Raw genomic sequence first — 23,117 nt, 5'->3', positions numbered from 1 at the left:
TACAGAGAAGCAGTTTGTACCCGCTTTAATGAGTCTGAGCAGTACACAAATTCCACAGCTACTTCTCTCTTTTTTTCTAGTAACAAACAAATACAAATTTATAGATTCATAGATTCATAGATGTTAGGGTCAGAAGGGACCTCAATAGATCATCGAGTCCGACCCCCTGCATAAGCAAGAAAGAGTGCTGGGTCTAGATGACCCCAGCTAGATACTCATCTAACCTCCTCTTGAAGACCCCCAGGGTAGGGGAGAGCACCACCTCCCTTGGGAGCCCGTTCCAGACCTTGGGCACTCTAACTGTGAAGAAGTTCTTCCTAATGTCCAATCTAAATCTGCTCTCTGCTAGCTTGCGGCCATTGTTTCTTGTGACCCCCAGGGGCGCCTTGGTGAATAAATACTCACCAATTCCCTTCTGTGCCCCCGTGATGAACTTAAAGGCAGCCACAAGGTCGCCTCTCAACCTTCTCTTGCGGAGGCTGAAAAGGTCCAGTTTCTCTAGTCTCTCCTCGTAGGGCTTGGTCTGCAGGCCCTTGACCATACGGGTTGCCCTTCTCTGGACCCTCTCCAGGTTATCCGCATCCTTCTTGAAGTGTGGCGCCCAGAATTGCACGCAGTACTCCAACTGCGGTCTGACCAGCGCCCTATAGAGGGGAAGTATCACCCCCCTGGACCTATTCGTCATGCATCTGCTGATGCACGATAAAGTGCCATTGGCTTTTCTGATGGCTTCGTCACACTGCCAGCTCATGTTCATCTTGGAGTCCACTAGGACTCCAAGATCCCTTTCCACCTCTGTGCCACCCAGCAGGTCATTCCCTAGGCTGTAGGTGTGCTGGACATTTTTCCTCCCTAGGTGCAGCACTTTGCATTTCTCCTTTTTGAACTGCATCCTGTTGTTTTCTGCCCACTTGTCCAACCTATCCAGGTCTGCCTGCAGCTGTTCCCTGCCCTCCGGCGTGTCCACTTCTCCCCATAGCTTTGTGTCATCTGCAAACTTGGACAGAGTACATTTGACTCCCTCGTCCAAGTCGCTGATGAAGACATTAAAGAGTATCGGTCCAAGGACCGAGCCCTGCGGGACCCCACTGCCCACACCCTTCCAGGTCGAGACCGACCCATCTACCACGACTCTTTGGGTGCGACCCTCCAGCCAATTCGCCACCCACCGGACTGTGTAGTCATCCACATCACAGCCTCTTAGCTTGTTCACCAGTATGGGGTGGGATACTGTATCGAAGGCCTTCCTGAAGTCTAAGTATACGACATCCACCCCTCCTCCTGTGTCCAGGCGTTTCGTAACCTGGTCATAGAAAGAGACTAGATTGGTCAGGCACGATCTGCCCGCCACAAACCCGTGCTGGTTTCCCCTCAGCATAATTTGTCCTGCCGGGCTCTCACAAATGGGAGCCTTGATAATTTTTTCAAAGACTTTACCAAGGACGGAGGTGAGACTGACTTATGAGAGACTGGTAAATTATATTAACTTATTTTGTAGGTAAGTTAATATAATATATTTAAAGGGAACAAGGCAACTTTGCTTTTAGCAACTCTTTCTCTTCTTACTCCATAATGGAGCCTAATGGTATTTATAAATATATTTCTGGAAATGTTAATGGACTTAAGGTACAGACAGAAGTGACAATTTTGCCCAGTCTGGCCATAGAAAGCAGTTTATAGCTGTGACCAAACACAGGAGCATGGCTACAGGCCACTTAAAAAATGGCAAAAATCAGGCAAAGATGTGACACCTCATTGCATGAGGGGTCAGATGAAGATGTTTCAAAATAGAGCATCTTCTGTAACTTGTGTCTGCGCTGCCTCCCAGCCTGTCACTGTTTTCAGAATGGGAGGGGGGAAAGGGAGTGGAGGGAGTTTGGTCTGGTGTTTTTTCAGCCTCTGCTGGCGGGTGGGGCAGGTGTATTGGAGCCACTTCCAAGGTGGGGGGGTGGGCTGTAATTCTTCTACTCCACCCTCCAGCAGTGGCTGGGGAACCCCTAGAACAGTGGTTCTCAACCTTTTTTATACCAGGACTCATTTGTAAACATTGATGGCCAGTCCTGACCCAGTGCCCTTCACTCCTGACCTGCTGCCTCCAGGCCCCAGCCCCAAAGTGTGTGGGGCCAGGGGGAAGGTGTGTAGGACATGGGGGGGATGGGGGGGCCAAGCAGCCCTTTGCAAGCTGAAACCCTGCAAGGGAAAAGCCACAGTTTCCCATGTTTTTCTCCTTTAAGGGAGAATCCATTTTTAAAGTTTGTTCATGCCCCTTTCATATATTCTTGCAACCCACTTTTGGGTCACGATCCATAGGTTGAGAAACACTACCCTAGAACAAGCCCCTTCTGCTCCCTAACCAACTTCCCATTCTGAAAACAGCACAGGCTGGGAGAGAGGAAGGGCCGTTGCTAAGGGAAAATGGCTGCAGGCTCACAGCCAGCAGCTAGATTCCTCTTCCCCCCTGGAACCAACAATGAACTTCTGTTTGGTCCAGGGGATCGTTGCAACTTGGAACGTTTCTTGCATGGCATTCTGAGTTACAGTGGGGAGCTGCATTTCTGTCTGTGCCTTTAAAACCTAGTAATGAAAAATTGTACTGCATTTAGCATGTAGACGTTGTATGTCTATAAGTAGCTACGCATAAACTGAAATGAGTTGGATTCAAGACATGCATTTTACATTGTGTAAACATAAAAATGGGAGAAAAATAGGTATTCTAATCAAAAACAATACAGCAATTGCAAGTAGTACAGACTGTATCTGAAAGACAGCAGTTAAATAATTGACTAAGAAACTATATATATATATGGTTTGTTTTGTGTGTGTGTATGCACCTAAAAAGTAAATGTTTTATTGAGCGAGTCAGTTTTCATATGCTAGAATTTAATTCATACTTGCAGAATATAATAAGATTATAAAGTTGATATTGACAGTGTTACTTACTGACCATGCTCCTGTAGAGGTTGAAAATGAGGAAAGCATTGGATGTTAACCCAATACCTTATAATAGAACATAAAGATGGCAGCACAAATTGAAGCACATATAAAAGTGAATGACGCAGTGTATACTAAATGAATGATACAGGGAATTCTAGTGGTACTTCCTTGTGGGAAGCAAGGCAGTAATACAGAGGAGATACCTTGATGTACCCGTAGTTCATAACATTAAGAAAATGGTATGGAAAGACTTACTTTTCTTTGAAACAAGAAATACATTGATTGAAAACATTTTCAGAAGAGTACAGGAAACCAAAGTGATACAGGGCACTTATAAATGTAAAAGGACAAGTTAATATGCTTTGAATGGAAAGGGAGAGGGGTAAATAAAAGTAGCTAGAGCCTTTTATGAAAAGGTCAGGAAGACTGATAAAGTATTAGTTTCTCCTTAGAAAGCATGTAAAAAGCATTTTTCAAAATAAAGATTGAATATTACCCATTTTCCTACCAGCAGAGGAGATTCTATTAGATTAGACTGCCCAATAACTGACATGGACAATGAAAGAGTTATGGAAAGTTGGAGATTGGGAAATGCCCAGTAGAAGATAGCTTTTAAAAATTCCATAAAATTTTTGGGCAAGAGTTTATTCCTCTAGAACTAAATCATGAATGTCTTATTTTCATTATATGCAATTATTTAAGTAGCCCCATTGAGTCTGGTAAGACTACTTGTATGCATATCTGCCCACCAATAGAAATAGTGAGTTCACAATCTGGCACTTACTAGATAGAGTATTTGCTGTAATTGTAGAAAAAAGTGGTCTCCCAGCATGTCTAAATTACCATCATGCTAACATAGAGATAGTAAGCCATTCCTTTAAACTTCAAACCTGGTAGGGTAAGTTTTACTATACAAAAATGGCACGTGTAGGACATCTGTTTGCTTTCCTTGGTTTCCCTTCCATTTGCGTTTCCTGCTTAAATGCATCCCCTTATCCCTTTTGTTTGTTCCCCTGGTTTAGTTCCCTGTTTGGCCTCTCAAAGGCTGTGGAATGCGGTAGGAGTAGCTTCTGTTTTCTTCAGGCTAAATGTAGCAGCAACAGTACTCAGAACATCAGAAAAGTGGCTCTGAAGGGTTTCAGGCATGTACAGAGTTACTCAGTCTTTGGTAAATAGTCCCTTTGAAGCTGCTCTCCTAGCATATCTGCCTAACTATTATAGCAGCTGCTTGGGAAGGGCAGTATAATGATTTTGGTTTCATCAGATCATTTCTGTGCTCTCTAAGTGACAAATCACTGAAATTATCAAAGAACATTAAGAGCTTCCTGCTATTCCAATGATTTTTGGACTTGTATTAAAAAAAACTGATTAATGTGCTTTAAGAAAATATAGATAACATAAACTAGTAGTAGAAGATGAAAGAATGTCAGCCTCATAAAACCTTTGAAGGTTTTCCAGTCACTTCCCATTGGAACGTATTCTTTGGGAAGTCATCCAAATGGACATTCCCACCTGAGAAAACTCCTATTAGCAGGAAGGTGCGTAATAAAAAATAATGGCATTTTGTCTTCTGTTTGAATTGCTAGCACCTTAAGAAAAATGGTTTCATTATTTGTTTTTAATGGATAACAAAACTTTGAAATACGTTTTTTGGGTTTTGCCCATGTCACTTTGGGCTGTTTAAAATAAGCTAAACTAGTCTTGCTCGCTTTTTAGATTGGAAGATCTGCAAGGTGCTTTCAAAGTTAGTGATTCAGTATTGAATAGAATTGTTGAGTACCATTACAGTGAGTAGAAATAATATAGGGCACACTATGCATCTGGATGTTTTATCTTTGAAAAGAGCTTTGATACCATTTGTCCTTAGCACTGGTGTTCATTTACAAATGCTGTTGCAACATTTTCAAAAGCAAGTCTTGTATTTTCTTGATAAAATTCCAGTGTAAGTAATTACTTTCTAACTAAACCTTTCTTGCAGTTTTCTTTCTGATAAGATATTAATTTTTGTCCTAAGATATTGTGAAAAGTTGTAGTGTCCTGTTCCGCTATATTCCACCTTATATTTATGGTTATATTTCCATGGATAGTTACTTGAGTATGTAAATTATGTTTGAAATCAGTTTACCAAACAGGGTGGTTTGGGACCTCTGACTGTAAGCCATTATAAAGCTTCCAGCTCTTATATTTTGTATTTTTAACTTTAAAGTTTAGGTTTCTAATGGATCTGGACTGTGTAAAGCAGAGGTGTCAAAGATATGGCTTATGGGCTGGATCCGGCCCACGGAACTCCATGATTTGGCCCCCAGTGCTATCCTTGCGTCTTAGTTGGCCCACACACCAATGAATCAGCCATATGCACAGGGCCAAAAATGCACACTTCATGCAGCATCCACCCTAGCTGATCTGAGACTGTGCTGCATGCAGGTTCTTCCCTGGGATCCACACTGTACACGGCACCTGCACTTGCTGGTTCAGGATGCATGCTGCACATGACAAAGTCCCAAACCAGCTTGGGAGAAAAGGAGGGGGCGAGGGGCCACATGTGGGCTGTGGTGGGAATGACGCGTGGTGCAGGTCCCAGAGTGAGTGCTGTGGGCTCTGGATCCAGTGGGGGTGGGAGTGGGCAGGGGGGTCCGTGGGTCCAATTGTAATTTGTTTAGTGTGATATTTGTTGAATGTGGCAGACAAAAGAACATATCGTAAAGAAATTTTTATATCTCTTCTTTTTTTTTTTTAGTGGTCATATGCTTTGGAGAAACCAAATACTGGCAGCATATTTAATATTGCTTGGTCTATTGATGGTACTCAAATAGCTGGAGCTTGTGGAAATGGACATGTAATTTTTGCTCATGTTGTAGAACAACGTTGGGAGTGGAAGAACTTTGAAATAACATTAACTAAAAGAAGAACCATGGAGGTAATTGTAATTTCAGCCAAGCTGTTTCCATTAAATTTCAGGGCTTTTGATATAAGATTCAGAATTATAACTCTTTAGACATAGAAAATAGTGAGTGTACAATTTTGTCTCATGAAAATAGTAAAATTATTTTTAATTTATGCATTTTGATTTATAAAATGATCAGAATAACTGAGTGATATAATTAGTGGTCAATTATATAGTAGGTCTGATTTGGATGTAATATAGGTGTATAATACGACGTATCCCAGCACAGCCAGTTAAGTTAGCTTCCATGAACCGCACAGAAGTGAACTCAACTGTAGTTATAGGTTGCAGTCTAAAAGCGAAGGAGTTTTAGGGGAGATAAGAACACAGTTAATGAGTCTATGAACAGCATTAATGCAATGGCCAAAAATACAGAATCATAAGCCTTGCTTACATTAGTGATAATGTTACAGTAAGTCTCAACAAAGGCACTTGCACTGCTATAGAATGATGACTATAAATGATTGTATAGATAGAGTTTAAATAGTTTCATTATCTTGTCTGTTAGTGAATTGCTACTTGTGATCTATACTAGTTTGGGCTTTTTATAGTATAGAATACAAATTGTTCAACTATAGCTTTAACAAGGATAGATGGTTCATTCTTTCTGGATTTCTAGTTGATGTCTGAGCCTAATCAAGAAGAGTTGCAGTGTCCTTGGCTGCTTTGCCCACCATATTATAGTCACAAATTCAAATCTTCCAAAGCGAGGGAAATGTGTTAGCTATCGAAGAAGCTATTCCTACCAGTATGTAATAATTAGATTTGACTGTGGCTGGGTACAAATGTTCTGTGTGTACCAGGAGAATCACAGTTCTCCCAGTAGAAACCCAAAGTGTGCAGACATTCAGTCTTTTTCTCCAAGAGCAAAAATGGCCTCCTTGGAGACTGAATGTCTACATGCTTTGCCTTGGTTTAACTCCTTGTGGAGACCAGGGGTCATCCTGGTCTTGAGAAAGTGTGGGGAAGTTTCTCTACACTGTCCCATAGATTGGGAGGAGAGCAGCAGCCACTGCTCCCTGCTTCTTCTCCAAACCAGGCAGTTTTGGGAAGAGACAGGGTTTTGCCAGCTCCTGCTGGCTTCTACTTCCCACTCCTACAGCCAGCTGAATGCTGGGGTGGTAATTTAAAAGCCAGCAGCCAGGAATGGGGTTCTAGGAATATCACCGTAACCCAGCTCCTGGCTCCTGCTGACTCCCTCTTGCTGCCCTGCTGCTCAGTTTCTGGCTTTTAAATTGCTGCCCTGCTTTGCTAGGCTACAAGGGGGAGCCAGGCTGAAGAAAAGCCTCTGCATGCCTATTTCCTGGTCCCTCCAGCTTTTAAGTCTCTGTTCCTGCCATTCAGCTGAGTGGCTGTGGGGCAAGAAGTAGGAGGGGCTGGGAACCAGGCATGCGGAGGCTTTCCCCAGCCCAGCCTTCCTTTGATGGCTGTGCTGCACAGCTGACATGGAGCAGACTGAGGCAAGGCAGGCTGCTGTACCACAATGGCAAGGCTCAGGAGCCTTGTCACCACAGTGAAATGCCCCTGCTTCACCCCTCATTGCTCTGGGTCAACCCAGAGCAGTGCAGAACAAGGCAAGCTGCTGTGACCCTGCAGTCAGCCCAGAGGAGTGCAACTAGTGGGGCTGTTTTCCAATGGGATAGAACTGGGAGGGTTCCCAACATGGGAGAATGCCCTCCACCCCCCTCCTGCCAATCAGCTAATTGGTATGATGGGGGAGGCATTCTCCCAAGGCAGGAATTGCTACCTCCTGCTCTCTGTGGCAGCTGCTGCTTTTCAGCAGCTTCCAACCACCACTTGTCTGGAAAGGGGGCATGTTGTCAATTGTTGGGCTCCCTTAAAGGCAAGGGTGGCCCAGGAAACAGCCCCTGGCTGGAGAGCTTGCATGTGAAGCCCTTCAGAAGAATGTCTATATAGTTCAGCTTCCTAATGGAAGAAATTTCTTCTGGTAGGAATAAATGTCTGTATGCAGCCAACCTCTTATGAGGATTCAAGGAAAGAATAGATAATCAACTGAGTGCCTAAAGTTAGGCTGCAAATGCCAAGACGCAAGTAAAAGACAAAAAGATCCTGAAACTGGACTCTTAAATCTACAGTTTTATTTTTCTCTCCAATATGCAGGTGTTGAACATTTAGCAGTTCAAAGTGAACTGCTGAACACTTGGCACTGCAAGAAAAAAGCATAAGGGCTGCTATAGATGTGCAGGAAGCCTGCTCCAATGTACTGGAACTTCAGCACAGAAATTGACAAGGTCTGGCAGCATTCTGCATCACATTTATCAGTGTCCCCATGCATCCCTGTGCTGAAAAAATGGCAGTAGGGTGCTTTGAAATAAAACATGTTTGATGAGCTTTAGGTCAAAGCACTCTGCCACCACTTTTTCAGTGCGGGGACGCTTATACATGTGACATGCAGACTCTTAATTAGCACAGCTCGCTAATTAAAGTGCCTGGTACTGTGTCCCAGACCACACGTAAAAATGCCCTATATGTTGTTTCTAGAGCTTAAATTTAGGATCCTGCTTCTGAAATCTTGGCTTAAATCCACATGCACCATATTTACTTGACTATAAGAGGAGTAAATCAGCATAGAGGAAAAAAAGCCTCTTGTCTTACATTCACATACAAGGAAATCACATTAAATATATTGTCTGTCATTAAACTGTTGCCAAAAGCAGCCTGTACTAGGTAATAGTATAAACCAACTACAGAGTTGATTAAATGCAGCCAACACTAAGCATAACCATAAAACACATGGCCTGTATTGGGAAACATGTTGGTTTGTTTGGGTTTTTTTGCAAAATAAAATGTCTGTATCTATCTAGGTATCCAACACTCTGCCAGGCAGCCCCTGTGGTTCACTTGGCAGATCATAGCACACTTTAACAGTTAAAACCCCCCCCCAAAAAATGCATTATACAGTTTATACTGTGTATCCTCACACCCATCTCCATGCCTGTATCTCCATGCACTGCCCTTCTCATGCTGATAGGAACCTATCATACAGATGGGTTAGTGTAGCCTATCTGAATGAGATATTTGGTAGTGTCCATAGTTTCCCTCAGTGCTAACTCTTTTGTTCAAGTCATAGTGAGCCACTGCACTGCATACATGTCAACTTCCTGTTCACTCCCACTGCTGAACTGTTCCTTTCTTTCCCATTTCTAAGGATTCCTGTTTCCAATGTCTAGCAAAAATCACCCCAAACAGTTCACCCAGAATCCCTCTGTTGCTCCCTCTCTAAGTCTGTTGCATATGATCAGTGTGCCCCTGCCCTCCATGCGGTAGAGCCAAAACAGGTTTCCCTGTATTTCATGTGCATATAAATTTTAGAAGCATCTCAGGACTCACGACAAGAACTCATGATTCCAGTCATGAATGGAAGGCTAATTAGAACATGGCTTCTTTATGGGATCGTGTGTGGAATGTACACACATACTGAGAAATACTGAGGTGTGGGGTCACCATGACTTAAAATGCTGCTGACTCTTCTGGGGCCCAGCCCAATGAACTATCTGTTAAATTGTGAGCCTTATGGATTCAGATTAATATCTTGCATAGTTTCTCAGCCTCTTGTGGGCTAAAATCAAGTACAGTCACTGCACTGATCTACTGATGGATTTGAAAGTATCTGAAGTCCCAGGCTGAAAAGTCTGGGGTGGAGAATATTTGCTGGTTGCAGTGCCACATATGGTGTTTGAAAGACTGAGCTTTGTTCAGTCAAAAGGATTCAGAGCTGGTCTGGCTACTTTGACCTTGAACACAAAAAATCCTCCCCCCACCCCCCCAAAAAAAAAAAAAAAAAAAAAAGTCGGCCTTTTGGCTCAGATCAACTGGGAGCGTCCAAATCCCAAGATCTCGGGTTGGGTCTGCATTGTATGTAGGATGCCTGCCACTGGGTTTGGGAGTATCTGAAGTCCCAGGGTGAGAGACTGGGATGGAGGATGCTTTCTGGTTGTAAAGCCATATATGGTGTTTAGAATGATTGAGTTCTGCCTGCTCAATCAATATGGTTTTTGAAATAACTGAGTTCTGTTCAATTGGTGTGATTTGGATCTGATTTGGCTGATTTGACTTGGAATACAAAATATATTAGAAAAGCAGAATTTGGTATTATATACAAGTACGTATAAAAGAGTAGCTTAAAAACGTGTTTATGGAGTATCTGTGCTAAAACTTGCAACAGTTTCAAATAAGGTAAAATGCATCAATTATGGATTAACTAAGTCTATGGGTAATATATGCAAATTATTATAGATATGTTTATTTCAAGGTCATTGTTTTCAAATTTGTTTCTCACTTTCATGTTGCTCAGGGAGAGCAGGATCTGCAAGTAAACAGGGGGAAGGGGCTGCAAAGGGAAGATGCTGCGGTGACAGAGGGGGCTTATTTGACCCCCTCAAATTTATTTTGCTTGCTGTAGCCGGGGGGGGGGGGGGGGGGAGCAAATTCAAAGCAAACCTTCAATACCTAGATTATATACCTGGAAAATTATAAGAATGTAGGTTGTAGCAATGGACATAGGCAGACAAGTTTCTTTGAGTGGATCATATTTTTTATTAGACCAATTTAAATAGTTGGGGGGAAAAATTAGCAAGCTTTCGTGTTTAAAAACCCTTCATCAGGCTGAGGAAGTCTCCGCAGTTGGTGTGTGCTCTTCCTGGATGGAATGAATCTATCTATTCAGATATCAGATTTACCCAGAGAACCTTGTCTGGAAAACAAATTTATAAATTTTCCGTATATATAATCTAATTACTGGGGGGTCATCTTATATACAGGGTTGTCTTATTTTTGAGTAAATATGGTAGATACTTAGTCCTCTGTGTTCCAAGATGCTGACTCATAACATCCTAGTCAGTAAACAGTGGGATAGTCTAGAATTTCCATTCTTACAAATTTTCCCAGTTACACATTCAGTTTTGGAGTGGAGGCCAACATTTTTAATCTTGAAGTTAGCCTCTTAAATTCTTAATTAAGCATCTAAATATCTTTTGGTCTGAACTTTTTAATGTAGAATATGTAATTTGGAAAACTTTCAACAGAAATTCTATATTATCCCTCTCTTTACTGGGTACAATATTATGAGTCAGTGTCTGGGAACACAGAAGACAAATTAGCAGGTAAAAATTCATAATTCTGCATTCATTCCCAGACATCGACTCGTAACAGATGTACTCTGTCTTGTACTCTGCAAAAGCTAAGAAATATATCCAACTCTGATCTATGGTTAGAATTTATCTTCATTTACTCTTGTAAATTTAAATAAGAAAAATACTTCTATATGAAACCTCTGGGAACTCTATCAGTCTTTTGCAACAGCAAAAATGACATTGTACAGCATGACTCTATTAAGACCACTGAAATATATTTCTTTACAGACTATTTATGAGTGCCCTCTTAAGGTTGGTAGTTACTGCATTAAGCCCTTATTTTGTAGCTGATTGCAGAACTGTCAAAGTCCAAAATTAGTAGTAGATTAGTATCTAAAACACCTAGGATGAAGGATCACTGTCCTCAGTAAATTCATTATTTTCTATGTGAATCTTTTCCCAGAAACATGACATTCTCTCAATTTCCTTAGGTTTTCCTCCCATCCAAATTTTCTTAGCAGCCCTATGATTAGTTGATTAGGACTTAAACTGATGAATTGTAAGTCCTACTCATTTTCGTCTCTAGGAGAAAAGATTTGAATCATACTATAGCTCTTCTTATTGCTTTTTAATTCAGGATATCGTAGGCTTTTACCAAAAGATAACACACTGTTTGTACTAAATGAGATACTCAATCCTGACAGGCTGGAATCTATAATGAAAATAAATACATTCCAGATGCTTCTGATGATGATTCAAGAAGCCTATTGTGGAAAATTATGGACTAATTAGCCCACAGGAGAAGTTTCTTCCTATTTCTATTAATATTTTGAAAAATAAGCTTACATTCCCTATTTAAAGATTTGTATATTATCTAATATAACTATTATAATTTTATCTTTTCTTGGATCTTACTAAACTTTCATCCAAACATCTTATCTTTTCTTGGATCTTACTAAACTTTTGGCCTCGATGACTTGTGGTAATGGGTTTCATGGACTAATTGTGCAGTGTATTAAAAAAAATCTTCCAAATGTATCGCCTTTCAGTTTCACTAAATAGCAACTTTTTCTAATTATAGGTAGGGCGGTACAACTGGGCTGTTGTTGAGATTTGATCGACACTTCTGAATTAATGTTCTGCCTTCAGCTGCTTATAACTTTGCCAAACCTTAACCATTTGGGTTGCAATTTTCCAAGATATATATAGGGGGGTTAGGGGGTGGAATGTTCACCAAATACTTAAGCCATTTCTGAGAACTAAGGAAAAATACATTGTTTTGTTAATATTAGAAATTCTGGCAATCGTTTCTTTAAGATGCTCTAGTCTCTCTACACTTTGGCAGGGAAATGTCCTTTGCCACATCTGTTTTGCCATATTTTAAGCTTTTCCTTGTTAATCACAGGAGATGAATACTAATTTATCAGGTCTCTGAACATTGCATGCTTACATGAGGGTAATAGAAAGCTTCTTAAAGAAAATTTCACCAGATTTTATGTAAGCATTCTTGTTTATTTTCCTATAAAACAGCTCATTCTTACATAATTATATTTTACTGCTAATGGCAGAAGAATAACAACTATTATATATAAAAATTAGTATAATGTTTAGATTGTTTTTCTTTCAATAATTTTCATTTTATGTTACCATAAACTTCTCTTTGTTAGGTACGTAATGTTATTAATGATGCAATGGATTTACTAGAATTTCGTGACAGAGTCATTAAGGCCTCTCTGAACTATGGGCATCTAGTTGTTTCAACATCTCTTCAGTGTTACGTGTTTTCGTAAGTAATTTGAATTTCCAGAGTATCAACTGATCCATCTAGAAATTTTAAGTATGCTGGAGTTTGATTTAAAACAGGGATGGCCAGCCTATGGCATGTGTGATGCAGATGGCACAGGCACCCTTTGTGTGTGGTATGGAGCAGATCAAGGATGAGAAAGGCAACACAGCAGCATATAGAGTGCTTGCAAACGTTAACCAAAAACATTTAAACCTGGCACGTTCCTACTCTGAGGCCCGCACATGCCCAGAAGAGGCAGTGCGTTACTTCAACCCGGCTCGCCCAATGTCTGTAAAGATCAGGCACTTTAGTGGGGCTTTTTTCACGCTTTTATCTAATAGCTGATTGAATCAGCTTTAGCTAAAACTGCCAAAAGGCCCTGCTGAAATCCCTGATCTTTACAGATGCTGCAAAGCTAGGTTGAAGTAATGCACTGCTTCTTCCAGTAAAGCACGTTTCTGGGCGGTTTTTGTGTTTTGGTTTTTTTAACATCTGCAAGCAGCCAGTAGGGACACTTGTCTGCAGAGTCCCAGTCCAGCTTATTGCCAATGGGTACATGCGTGCCTTGGGGTACAGTGGGGAAGAGGCCTGGGCTGTGCTGCCACAACAAGGATTGGGCCCCTTGCAGCTCCCCGCTATCCATCCCTGGCACACCAATATCTTCCAAGCAGAGGTTGCAGGTATTTTTGGCACTCTGTCCAAAAACTTAGCCGACCCTTGCTATAGCATCATTAAATACATGCAAAAAATGTAGCACTAATGAGTTGTGTGAAATTATCAAAGGCATAAGTGGTAGTTATGTGCTTATCTGTCAAGATTGATTTTTATACTTTTGGCAGTGTATCCTTATAGATATTTTCTAACAGTATGGCTAAATGTATGATTTATGGGGAGGCTGCTGCCTGGGAGTGTGCCTTAGCTCTTATGCTGTAACTGTTATTCATGCATGATTCAATAGCAATACAAGTTAGCTAAATAACCCTAACTTTGACCATTAATGAAGCAGGATTAAACATGAAGCAGTTTTGCTGAACTGATATTGCTACAGAATAATGAAGATGTAGCAGTTGTATCATAACAGCTTGTATTGGTATCCTTTAATTCTACAATTGTTACATCTATCTGTATCAGTTCTGGCCAACCTTTTGGCCCCATGGGCCAAGTTAATGGTGTAGTAGTATTGGTCCACAGGCTGGTCCCAACGCTGGATCAGGCCCTGCACCCACTGGATGCAGCCCCATGTGCCTGAATCAGGTCCCATGCTGGCCAGTTCCCATAAACTCAGATTGGGGCCTGCACAGAAGGGATCCAGCCCTGCTATCTAATGCTCAAGGCTATGTTACCCAGCACACAGAGCTTCCTACTGGTCAGAATTTTGGCATCAGGGGAGTTCTAATGAACTCTACCATTGCTCCCTGCTGCCAAATTTTCAGACTACTGCGCAGCTCCTTGAACCAGATGACAAAGCTCTTTAGGCTGGATCTGGTCTGTGGCCCTAGTCTGTACCAGTGATTCTCAACCAGGGTGCAGCGGCACTGTGGGGTGTCTTGAGATCCTTTCAGGGGTGTTGCAAAGTCCCACAATATTATACAATACTAACACTTTTTGGTGTGCAAATATAATTCACAAGATAGGCTAAGAGATTTCAAATTTCCATAGTGTTAAAAGCATTCTGACCTGTTGTGGATTTTGAGTTCTTTGGAACAGAAGAATTGCTCTGTTTATTTTCTGTAGTAAAAAATCAAGTGAAAACTAAGAGCTGACATTTTCCAAAGGGTGCCTGGAGTCCTTGAAGGTTGAGAACCACTGGCTGAGAAATTGAGAAATCCTTTCTGTACTTAAAAACGTGTATTTTCTTTATGTTATGCATTTAGGTGTTTTAATGAACGCTAATTTTATTCCTCTTTTAGTACAAAGAACTGGAATACTCCACTGATCTTTGACCTCAAAGAAGGAACAGTTAGTTTAATTCTACAGGCAGAAAGGTAGTTTATTTTTATAATGTTCAATATATTTACTATCAATTGTTTATGTTAAAATGTATGTCTGTAAACATAATAAGTGTGTGTATGTGTGTGTGTGCTTCTTTAAAAACTAATAACAAACAAAACATTCAATAATGATAAGTAGTGTATGCAGGATTACATCATGTTAAAAAGGGCCTTTTTCCTATGTAGTATCTGATAAGCTTGCAGTACTAAGTGTCTTCAAAACTTACATCTGTGCTATATCATTATGCTAGTCTTCTGTTTACAATAAAAGAGTAAATCTTCAGCTATATTTCACTGCCATCTGTTTTAGATTTTTTATATTGCTTTTTTTTAAGTGCAACACATTTTATAGAAGTAATCTTCACTAAAAGTTGGTCCTCCACTTATTAATAACACTGTCAACTATGCTGCATAAAAGAAATATACCATTTTATCTTTTGCCGTATTTTCATGTTCAATAAGAAGCTGCATTTTCCAATTGTAAACGTTTATGCAATTGTCCTATTTGAAAATGATTCACCAGAGACCAGTTTTTGTTTGTAGCTCTTCAGCATTGTTTAGTGGACAAAGTACAGGATTAGAGATCAAGAATTCCTAAAGTCTAATTTTAGTCTTGACTCTGTTTTGCTGTATTTTTGGATAGGTAACTTAAACCCAGGTTTTGAAAAGTATGCAGTAGTTACGAGGGTGTTAGTTGTAGCTGTGTTGGTCTAAGGACATAGGCAGACAAGGTTTTTTGGGTAAATGTGGTATCTTTTATTAGACCGATTAAATAGTTGGGAAAATTTTTCTTGCAAGCTTGCGGGCACAAACACCCTTCTTCAGGTATAAAGAGATTCTGCTGGTGTTTTGCGTTCTCCTGGGTGGACTAGAAGGCAATATGCAAAATGGAGGTCTGTGAAAATGCAAATGTGTGGCAGTGAGGATCAGAGATGATGGGAGACAATAGGTCTTGAGACAGGTAGGTTTGGGGGGAAAAGGGAGGAATGTTGACCTGGTGATGGAATGTAGCTAGTAAAATGTAGAGAGGTTACATGCAGTTATCAGATGGCAGGCAGGTAAAATGTGCCATAACATCTATCAAAATTATCAAAAACAAAAACACCCAATTACCGGTGGGTACACGCTTCTCACAAGACAACCACTTTCTCTCCAATCTCTCAGTTCTAATCCTCAAAGGGAATTTACAGAATATTTTTTGTAGACGAACCTGCAAACTTCACTTCATAAATCTACTGGATACAAAAAATCATAGACTAAATATAGACATTAGATTTATGGCACATTATAACCTGTCTGCCATCCAATAATCCCAGGTAACCTCTGATCCTTGCTGCCACGCATTTGCGTTTTAACAGACCTGCATTTTGCATATTGCCTTCTATTCCACCCAGAACACAAAACACCAGCAGAGACTCCCTATGCCTGAAGAAAGGTATTTGTGCCTGCAAGCTTGCACAGAACAATTTTCCAACTATTTAGTTGGTGTAATAAAAGATACCGCATTCATCCAAAGAACCTTGCCTGTCCATGCTTTTAATTGTTGAATGACCAACTTTCAACACCTTTGACCTCATTTTCAGAGCAGCTGCACTTTTATAACTCCAAATATATTTAGTTAGTAGCCAGTATTTTTGAGGCTTTCATCCTTTTAAAGTTTAAAGTTATGTACTCAAAATTAGAAGCCACTTTTGAAAATTTGGGAGGAATTTTTTTCAATCCAATGGCCTTTTAGCTTTCTATTTATGAATTTGTGTATCTGTATAGTATGGATAACACCATCTACCTAGCAGTATTTTTTATTTGGTATTTTATATTAATACTAGCCCACAAATAGGAATATGGAAAGAAGCCATTTCTCTTTTGGGAGAAGGCATTTTAATAAATTGAGGTTAGACTCGATTAAAAAGGAACGTCTTCTAAATATCTGCATTCCATTTACTTTTCATGACAGTTCAGTCATGATGAAGAAGATACAGCAAGATATAAAGTAGGCAGTTGCAACTTCTGAAGTGGTTTCTAATCTGTACATCCAGTAAGCCTACCATGAGACTCCCAAGCTTCTATGTGCTGCTTTGTGTACAGGACTAAAGGTTTTAGCATCTTGAAACTACCTATAAATGCATGCTTTATCTTCATGATGTGCAATTTAGGAGCATTAATTTATAGCAGATCCTTACTTAAAGAATCACAGTAATAGATGTCCCATAGCTTTATACTTATATTTGAAAAAAAAATGCTGCCATTAAATGAATTTGTAGGCATAGAATTCTGTTTTAGAATATTGAATTCCAAATGTAAAATTTATAAATATCTTAGTTTTCACACAACAGCAATTGTAGTATTTTGGAAAATTGTCTTACAGTTGCTGAAACTTTTGCCAGCTGTCTGTGAAAACAGGTAACTTATGATCATTGTTTGCTTGTTTTATAGACATTTTCTTCTAATAGATGGTGGAGGGATCTATATATATTCCTATGATGGACGATTAATTTCATCTCCAAAATTTCCAGGAATGAGGACAGACATATTAAATGCTCAGACTGTATCTCTGAGTAATGATACTTTAGTAATAAGAGACAAAGCTGATGAAAAAGGTATGTTTACAGTTCTGATTGTTTCCATTTGACTATCAAATTTACTTGAAAAGTTGTTGAAAAGCTAATAATTGGCTTTGCATTTGGTATCTTTCATTTGAGCTTAACACAAATATATGTTAAAAATAAACAAATAACTATTTTCCACATTAATTTTAAAGTAACCTTTTTAAAAATGTTATTGATTTTGCAATATTTGCAAATATGAGAGCATTTCTTTATGGAGAAAATAAACCTTTTTTTCCCAGATTCCTCTCTTATTTATATAATATCTTAAAAAAGAGGTCATTTACAGTTAAAATTTGAATGGTATGTCCTAAAATATTACATGGTTTACTGTAGAAATACCTGTGCAGTTCCTATTTGTCCAACCTACCAATTGAACTCAGGAGCCGAAGTACTTTAATTGTGTTTGACTGTAAGGCCCCCTGTACACGTGTAGGTAAAGATGCATTTGGATCTAATGTGTAATCCACACAGTTGTGCCTCTTGCCATACTACACGTGCATGGCAGGAGGCACAATTGTGGAATTGGGCTCCCCTGCCCTGGCAAGAAGCAGGCTCCCATGGCTGAGAGACTTGGCTGCATGTGAGATGCAGCCAGGGTATGGAGATGCGAGGCTCTCAGACCTGGCTGCAAGTGAAGCAGAGTCTGGGCTAGAGGCCCCATCAGTTGCAGGGCTTTTGGTCCCAGCTGCAAGTGGGGTGCAGCTGGGGCCAAGAGCCCTGTCAGTTGAAGGACCAAGGGCCCTGCATGGACTCGGGGTTTCACATACCCTGCCAAGACTTAGGGATCATGGCAGCCATGATCCTTAGGACTTGGGGATTAACCCTGCAAGATGCAACCCTGTGGCTTGGAGCCCTATCAACTGACAGGGCTCCCAGCCACAGGGGAGACCCTGCTACACGTGCAAATTTAAACCTTGATAGCAACCAGCTATAAAGTTAATACACATTTTCAAGGTCTAACTGTACTGCTGTTGGAGCTTTTTATCGTGTGATGGCTACTTTGCACATAGGGGCGACGTGTAGGGGGTGTATGCAGGTGCACCTGCACCCCCTGAGCCTGGTGGTGCACCCCTTGCAAAAAGGTGCCGCCAACAGTGTTGGCTGTGCCTGCAGGTGGTCACCGCTCATCACCCCGCTGCCGACACTACTGTCGGCGTCTGCGAGTGGACACTGCTGGCTGCCGTCGACATTGCCAGCAGTGCCTGCAGATGGTCGTCACCCCCTGTTTGGCTCTCACCACCCCCTCCCCACATCACTGACAGTACCGGCGACATCTGCTGGAGCTCCAGCTTACTGCTGCTGCGCCCCCGCCAGAGTAGCCGTGCCCCCCCCCCCCCAGCCACCGAGGGCACGCTCAGTTCATGTTTGCACATGTAGCCGATAACCAGTTACTTGCTCAATACCTGTAACGTGTAGAGGGGGTCCAGCATTCAGCTGTTCTCTTAGTTTTTTGGTTTATACTTTTTCAGCATTTTTAGCTTTATATCCAGTTTTTGTGGACACTTTTCTGGCTTCATTATGTCCTCTTTCAGTGCAATATTTTTTTTTTTTAAAATTGAATGTGAAAAATCCCCTTTACAATTCTGGCTTTAATATCTAATAATTTATCACAAAATGTTTTACTCTTTCCATATGAGCAAGCAAAAATCAGGCAGCTCTTTGCATTTAAAGAAATTTCAAGGATATTTTGTTAGGCTGCTTCATTCTTCTTTTAAAAGCACCAACTTTTAAAAGGACCAACTGTAGTTGTCTGTGCAACCATTGCATTTTTATGAACCTACTTGACAAGGATTTGGGAATACTTGTACATAGGGTCAAGTCCTTTTCTATGAATGTGCCTACATTATACATTGTGGTACAGTATAGAGATAGCCAAGCTTTTCCAAAAAGCAAAGCCAAGCAGTCGCTTTTAAATGTTTTAGTGTTGACTTTTATTGCTAATATTTATTTGGCTGCCTGTCAAACTTTATTTAGGGGTCTGAATGGATTTTTTCCCACATAGAAAACTTGGCAAACTTCTCTGTGGGCTTTTCTACCTTTCATGCACCATCTCTGGCATCCATTTTGGGGGATTAATTTTATATTGCCAGTGCAGTTGTTGAAGTAAAAAGGGATCAATGTGAGTTCCCTGAAATCCAAAGGTTGCCTAGGCATAGAGCCAGACCATGGTGTTGTCTGGAGAAGAGGGAAGTCTTCATTTCTCATACTCCATATTGCACCTTCATCTCAATTCTTCTACCTTCTGCGTGAAGAAGGGGGATAGGCTGAGATCCTGGTTTCCTGTCTGGGTTCCTTTGCAAGCCTGATAGTGCAGAGAGGACATAATCCTCATTCTTGTCCTCAGGTTTATAAAGCCAAAAGCCATCAAGACACAGTTGGAACCCACTTTGGAAAAACCCTGCTGTGTAGTTGGGAGTCGGTCCTGTTGGTTAAATGTTTTAATGAAGTCTTCATATATGATCCTATTATGATGCATGTGTCTCATTGTTTTAGTATGTGCATCAACATAGATTTTTTAAACATTTTAAAAGGAGTCATAGTTAATAGAGTATAAGTTTACAGCTTACATCAGGAACATCAAACATTAAGGATACATTATCCACATGCTGTTATATTTTGTCATTGGTTCTGGCCAGAGTTAAATTAGTTTATCCCTACAATTTCATAGACATTAGGGCTGGAAGGGACCTCAGAAGATCATCGAGTCCAGCCCCCTGCCCAAAGGGCAGAAAGTCAGCTGGGGTTATAGGATCCCAGCAAGATAAGCATCCAATTTTCTCTTGAAGGTGTTCAATGTAGGTGCTTGAACCACCTCCGATGGCAGGCTATTCCAAACCTTGAGGGCTCAGACAGTAAAGAAATTCTTCCTCATGTCCAGCCTGAAATGGTCTTGCAGTAGTTTATAACCATTCGACCTCATCATCCCTTGGGGCACTCTGGTGAACAAATGTTCCCCCAGATACTGGTGGTCACCCCTGATAACCTTACAGGTGGCCATCAGATCACCCCTGAGCCTGCGCTTTTCCAGGCTAAAGAGCCCCAGGGCTCTCAGCCTGTCATCGTAAGGTGTGTTTTCCTGACCTCTGATCATGTATGTGGCTCATCTCTGCACTCTCTCAAGCTTCTCCACATCCTTTTTGAATTGTGGGGCCCAAAACTGGACGCAGTACTCCAGCTGCAGCCTCACCAAGGCTGAGTACAAGGGGAGAATGACGTCCTGGGATTTGCTTGAGAAGCATCTATGGATGCAAGACAGACAGCGTTTTGCTTGCTTTACCAGCCACAGCTTTGCATTGAAGGCTCATGTTCATCTTGTGGTCAATGATGACCCCCAAATCTTTCTTCCGTAGTGCTAGCCAGCGTATTACTGCCCAGCCTATAAGGATGCTGCAGGTTTTTCCTCCCAAGGTGGAGATCCTTGCATTTTTCAGTGTTAAACACCATCAGGTTCTCATCCGCCCATTTGCTGAGCCTGCCCAGGTCAGCCTGGATCGCCCTCCTGTCTTCAGGAGTGGATGCTTTGCCCCAAAGTTTGGTGTCATCAGCGAACTTAGCCAGTCCTCTTCTGACTCCAATGTCCACATCATTAATGAAAATGTTGAACAGTATGGGTCCAAAGACAGAGCCTTGGGGGACCCCACTGGTCACAGGGCACCATGATGATTGACTTCCACCACAGATCCAATTTCCCAGCCAGCGGATCGTGGTGGACCGAAGGCCATAATTGACCAGTTTCCCCAAGAGGTGATCGTGGGATACCAGATCAAAGGCTTTTTTTAAGTCAAGATATATGACATCAATCTCTTCTCCCTTGTCCAGGTGATAGGTCACTTGGTTGTAAAAGGAAATGAGACTGGTCAAGCAAGACCTACCCGCAACAAACCCGTGCTGCCTATCCCTCAGGATGTTGGCGTCGGCCAGTCCATTGAGGATAGCCTCTTTAATAAACTTTTCTAAGACCTTCCCCAGGATAAAGGTCAGGCTGATGGGCCTATAGTTTGCCGGATCCACTTTCCTCCCTTTCTTGAAGATAGGCACCACATTGGCCTTCTTTCAGTCTTCGGGCACTACACCAGAGTGCCAGGAGTTCTCAAAGATCTGTGCCAGAGGCTGGGCTATGATGCTCGCCAGCTCCTTGAGTACCCTGGGGTGTAGATTGTCAGGGCCAGTTGACTTGAAGGTATCCAGCCTCTCAAGGTGTTCCTTCATGAGGTCAGCATTGATAGAGGGCAGGGGATCTCCCTCACCCGGACCTCCTTGTCCCGTAGTGGGCATGGGCATCCCGTGGGACTGATGAAAGACCGACGCAAATTACCCATTTAATAGGTTGGCATTTTCTTGGACATCAGTTGTCAGTTGTCCCATCTGGTTTAGCAGGGTCCAATGTTGCTCTTGCTTTTCCTCTGGCTCCCCACATATCTAAAAAAGGACTTTTTATTGTCCTTGATGCTTGAAGCTAGTTGGAGTTCAGTTGCAGCCTTGGCTTCCCTGGTTTGTTCCCTGCAGGACTGGACCAGTGCAGGATTGGGAAAGTGTCTTTTTTTACAACAGTATTGCCAAATGGAGGTGAACAATGGAAATGTGTGCATGGAAGCCTTTAAGCAGTCAAAATGAACTGTCCAGAAAGATGTATGTTTTACAATTATAATGCTTAGAAATCTTACTGAAAAAAATCTCAATTGATATTAGCATAACCTGTGCAAGCAGTCCCTTCTTTCACACTTGATGTATTTTATTTTTAAGAGTGGTATCAGACTGTCTTTCATTAATGATCACCTAAAATAGCTGTGTAAAAATTTAAAATTATTTTTTATCAGTAAAACTCACATATTTCACTATAAATTATTCAGACAGAAGCAGTTGCTCACAATAAATTATACATGGGTAAATGAAAGATGCATTTGACTTCTGAGATAATATTTTCATCATGCTATTATGCTACACATATACACAAACTTTATTTTATTGTTGTATTGTCATCTTCAGTAAAGCAGGGATAAATGGGATATCTAATATTTTTAAATACATTGCATTTTAATAAATGAAATCTCCATACATTTAATACTTTATGTATGCACATACTTGCATATTATCTTAAGAGCAAAACTGCAAACTCTCATATTACCTCTTGTTTCCTTATGTACCTTGATAAAGAAAAGGGGGAGAAGAACAAGATCCATATTCCACTCCTGACTAGGCCTACTCTGCAGGCCTTATTATCAGCCAGGTCTGGGCTTGTGCTACTAAGTCCCAAGTCACCTGTCAGCTCCAAAGAGAATCCTCTTAGCAAGAGCTCCAATGAAGGCAATGGAAAATAAGTTTTTACAGAAAAACATTGGAACTAGTCTTGCAGGTAGCCAGGAAAAAGAAAGACACAAAAAATTAGACAGTACGAGTTGTTGCTGGTTGTTGTAGGATTTAGCCGACAGGCTACAGGTTGCTGACATCTGCTTCATTGGACCTTTCTCAGTTTTGTTACAAACACAGAAAAAAATCCACCTGGTTCATTACAGTGGTAGTCCTTCCTTGCATTTAAGAGGAAGAAGTCTCTTCTCAGATGTAGTCCTTTGTGAGTTTCCAGCATTTTCTCCAGGAAAAAGGAATATCATTGTACCTTTGTTAACCCTAAAAGGAGCAGGGAGTAGGGAGGGTGTGGCAGCTGTCATTCTCTTTCTCCCGTATATTTTCAGATGAGAGAGAACTTGAGTTTGAATCCTGGTTCATTGTAGGATTTAATCATTTAAATTTAAATGATTGTAAAGA

General features: G+C 41.1%; 1 protein-coding gene across 2 annotated transcripts in view; it reads left to right on the top strand.

The window, feature by feature from the left end:
• Positions 1-23,117, top strand: part of IFT80 (intraflagellar transport 80) — a 155,278-nt gene that overhangs the window by 104,299 nt on the left and 27,862 nt on the right. For both annotated transcript variants that reach the window (XM_059731095.1, XM_059731094.1), the window contains exons 10-13: positions 5,672-5,851; positions 12,639-12,757; positions 14,668-14,742; positions 17,182-17,345. In XM_059731095.1, coding sequence (XP_059587078.1) covers positions 5,672-5,851; positions 12,639-12,757; positions 14,668-14,742; positions 17,182-17,345 — 538 coding nt within the window. The remainder of the gene's footprint in view (positions 1-5,671; positions 5,852-12,638; positions 12,758-14,667; positions 14,743-17,181; positions 17,346-23,117) is intronic.

Source organism: Alligator mississippiensis, chromosome 7 (genome assembly GCF_030867095.1).
Source record: "Alligator mississippiensis isolate rAllMis1 chromosome 7, rAllMis1, whole genome shotgun sequence".
In the NCBI taxonomy this organism is placed as follows: Eukaryota; Metazoa; Chordata; order Crocodylia; family Alligatoridae; genus Alligator; species Alligator mississippiensis.
Note: the sequence above shows the minus strand (reverse complement) of the source record. Positions and strands in the feature narration are given on the sequence as shown.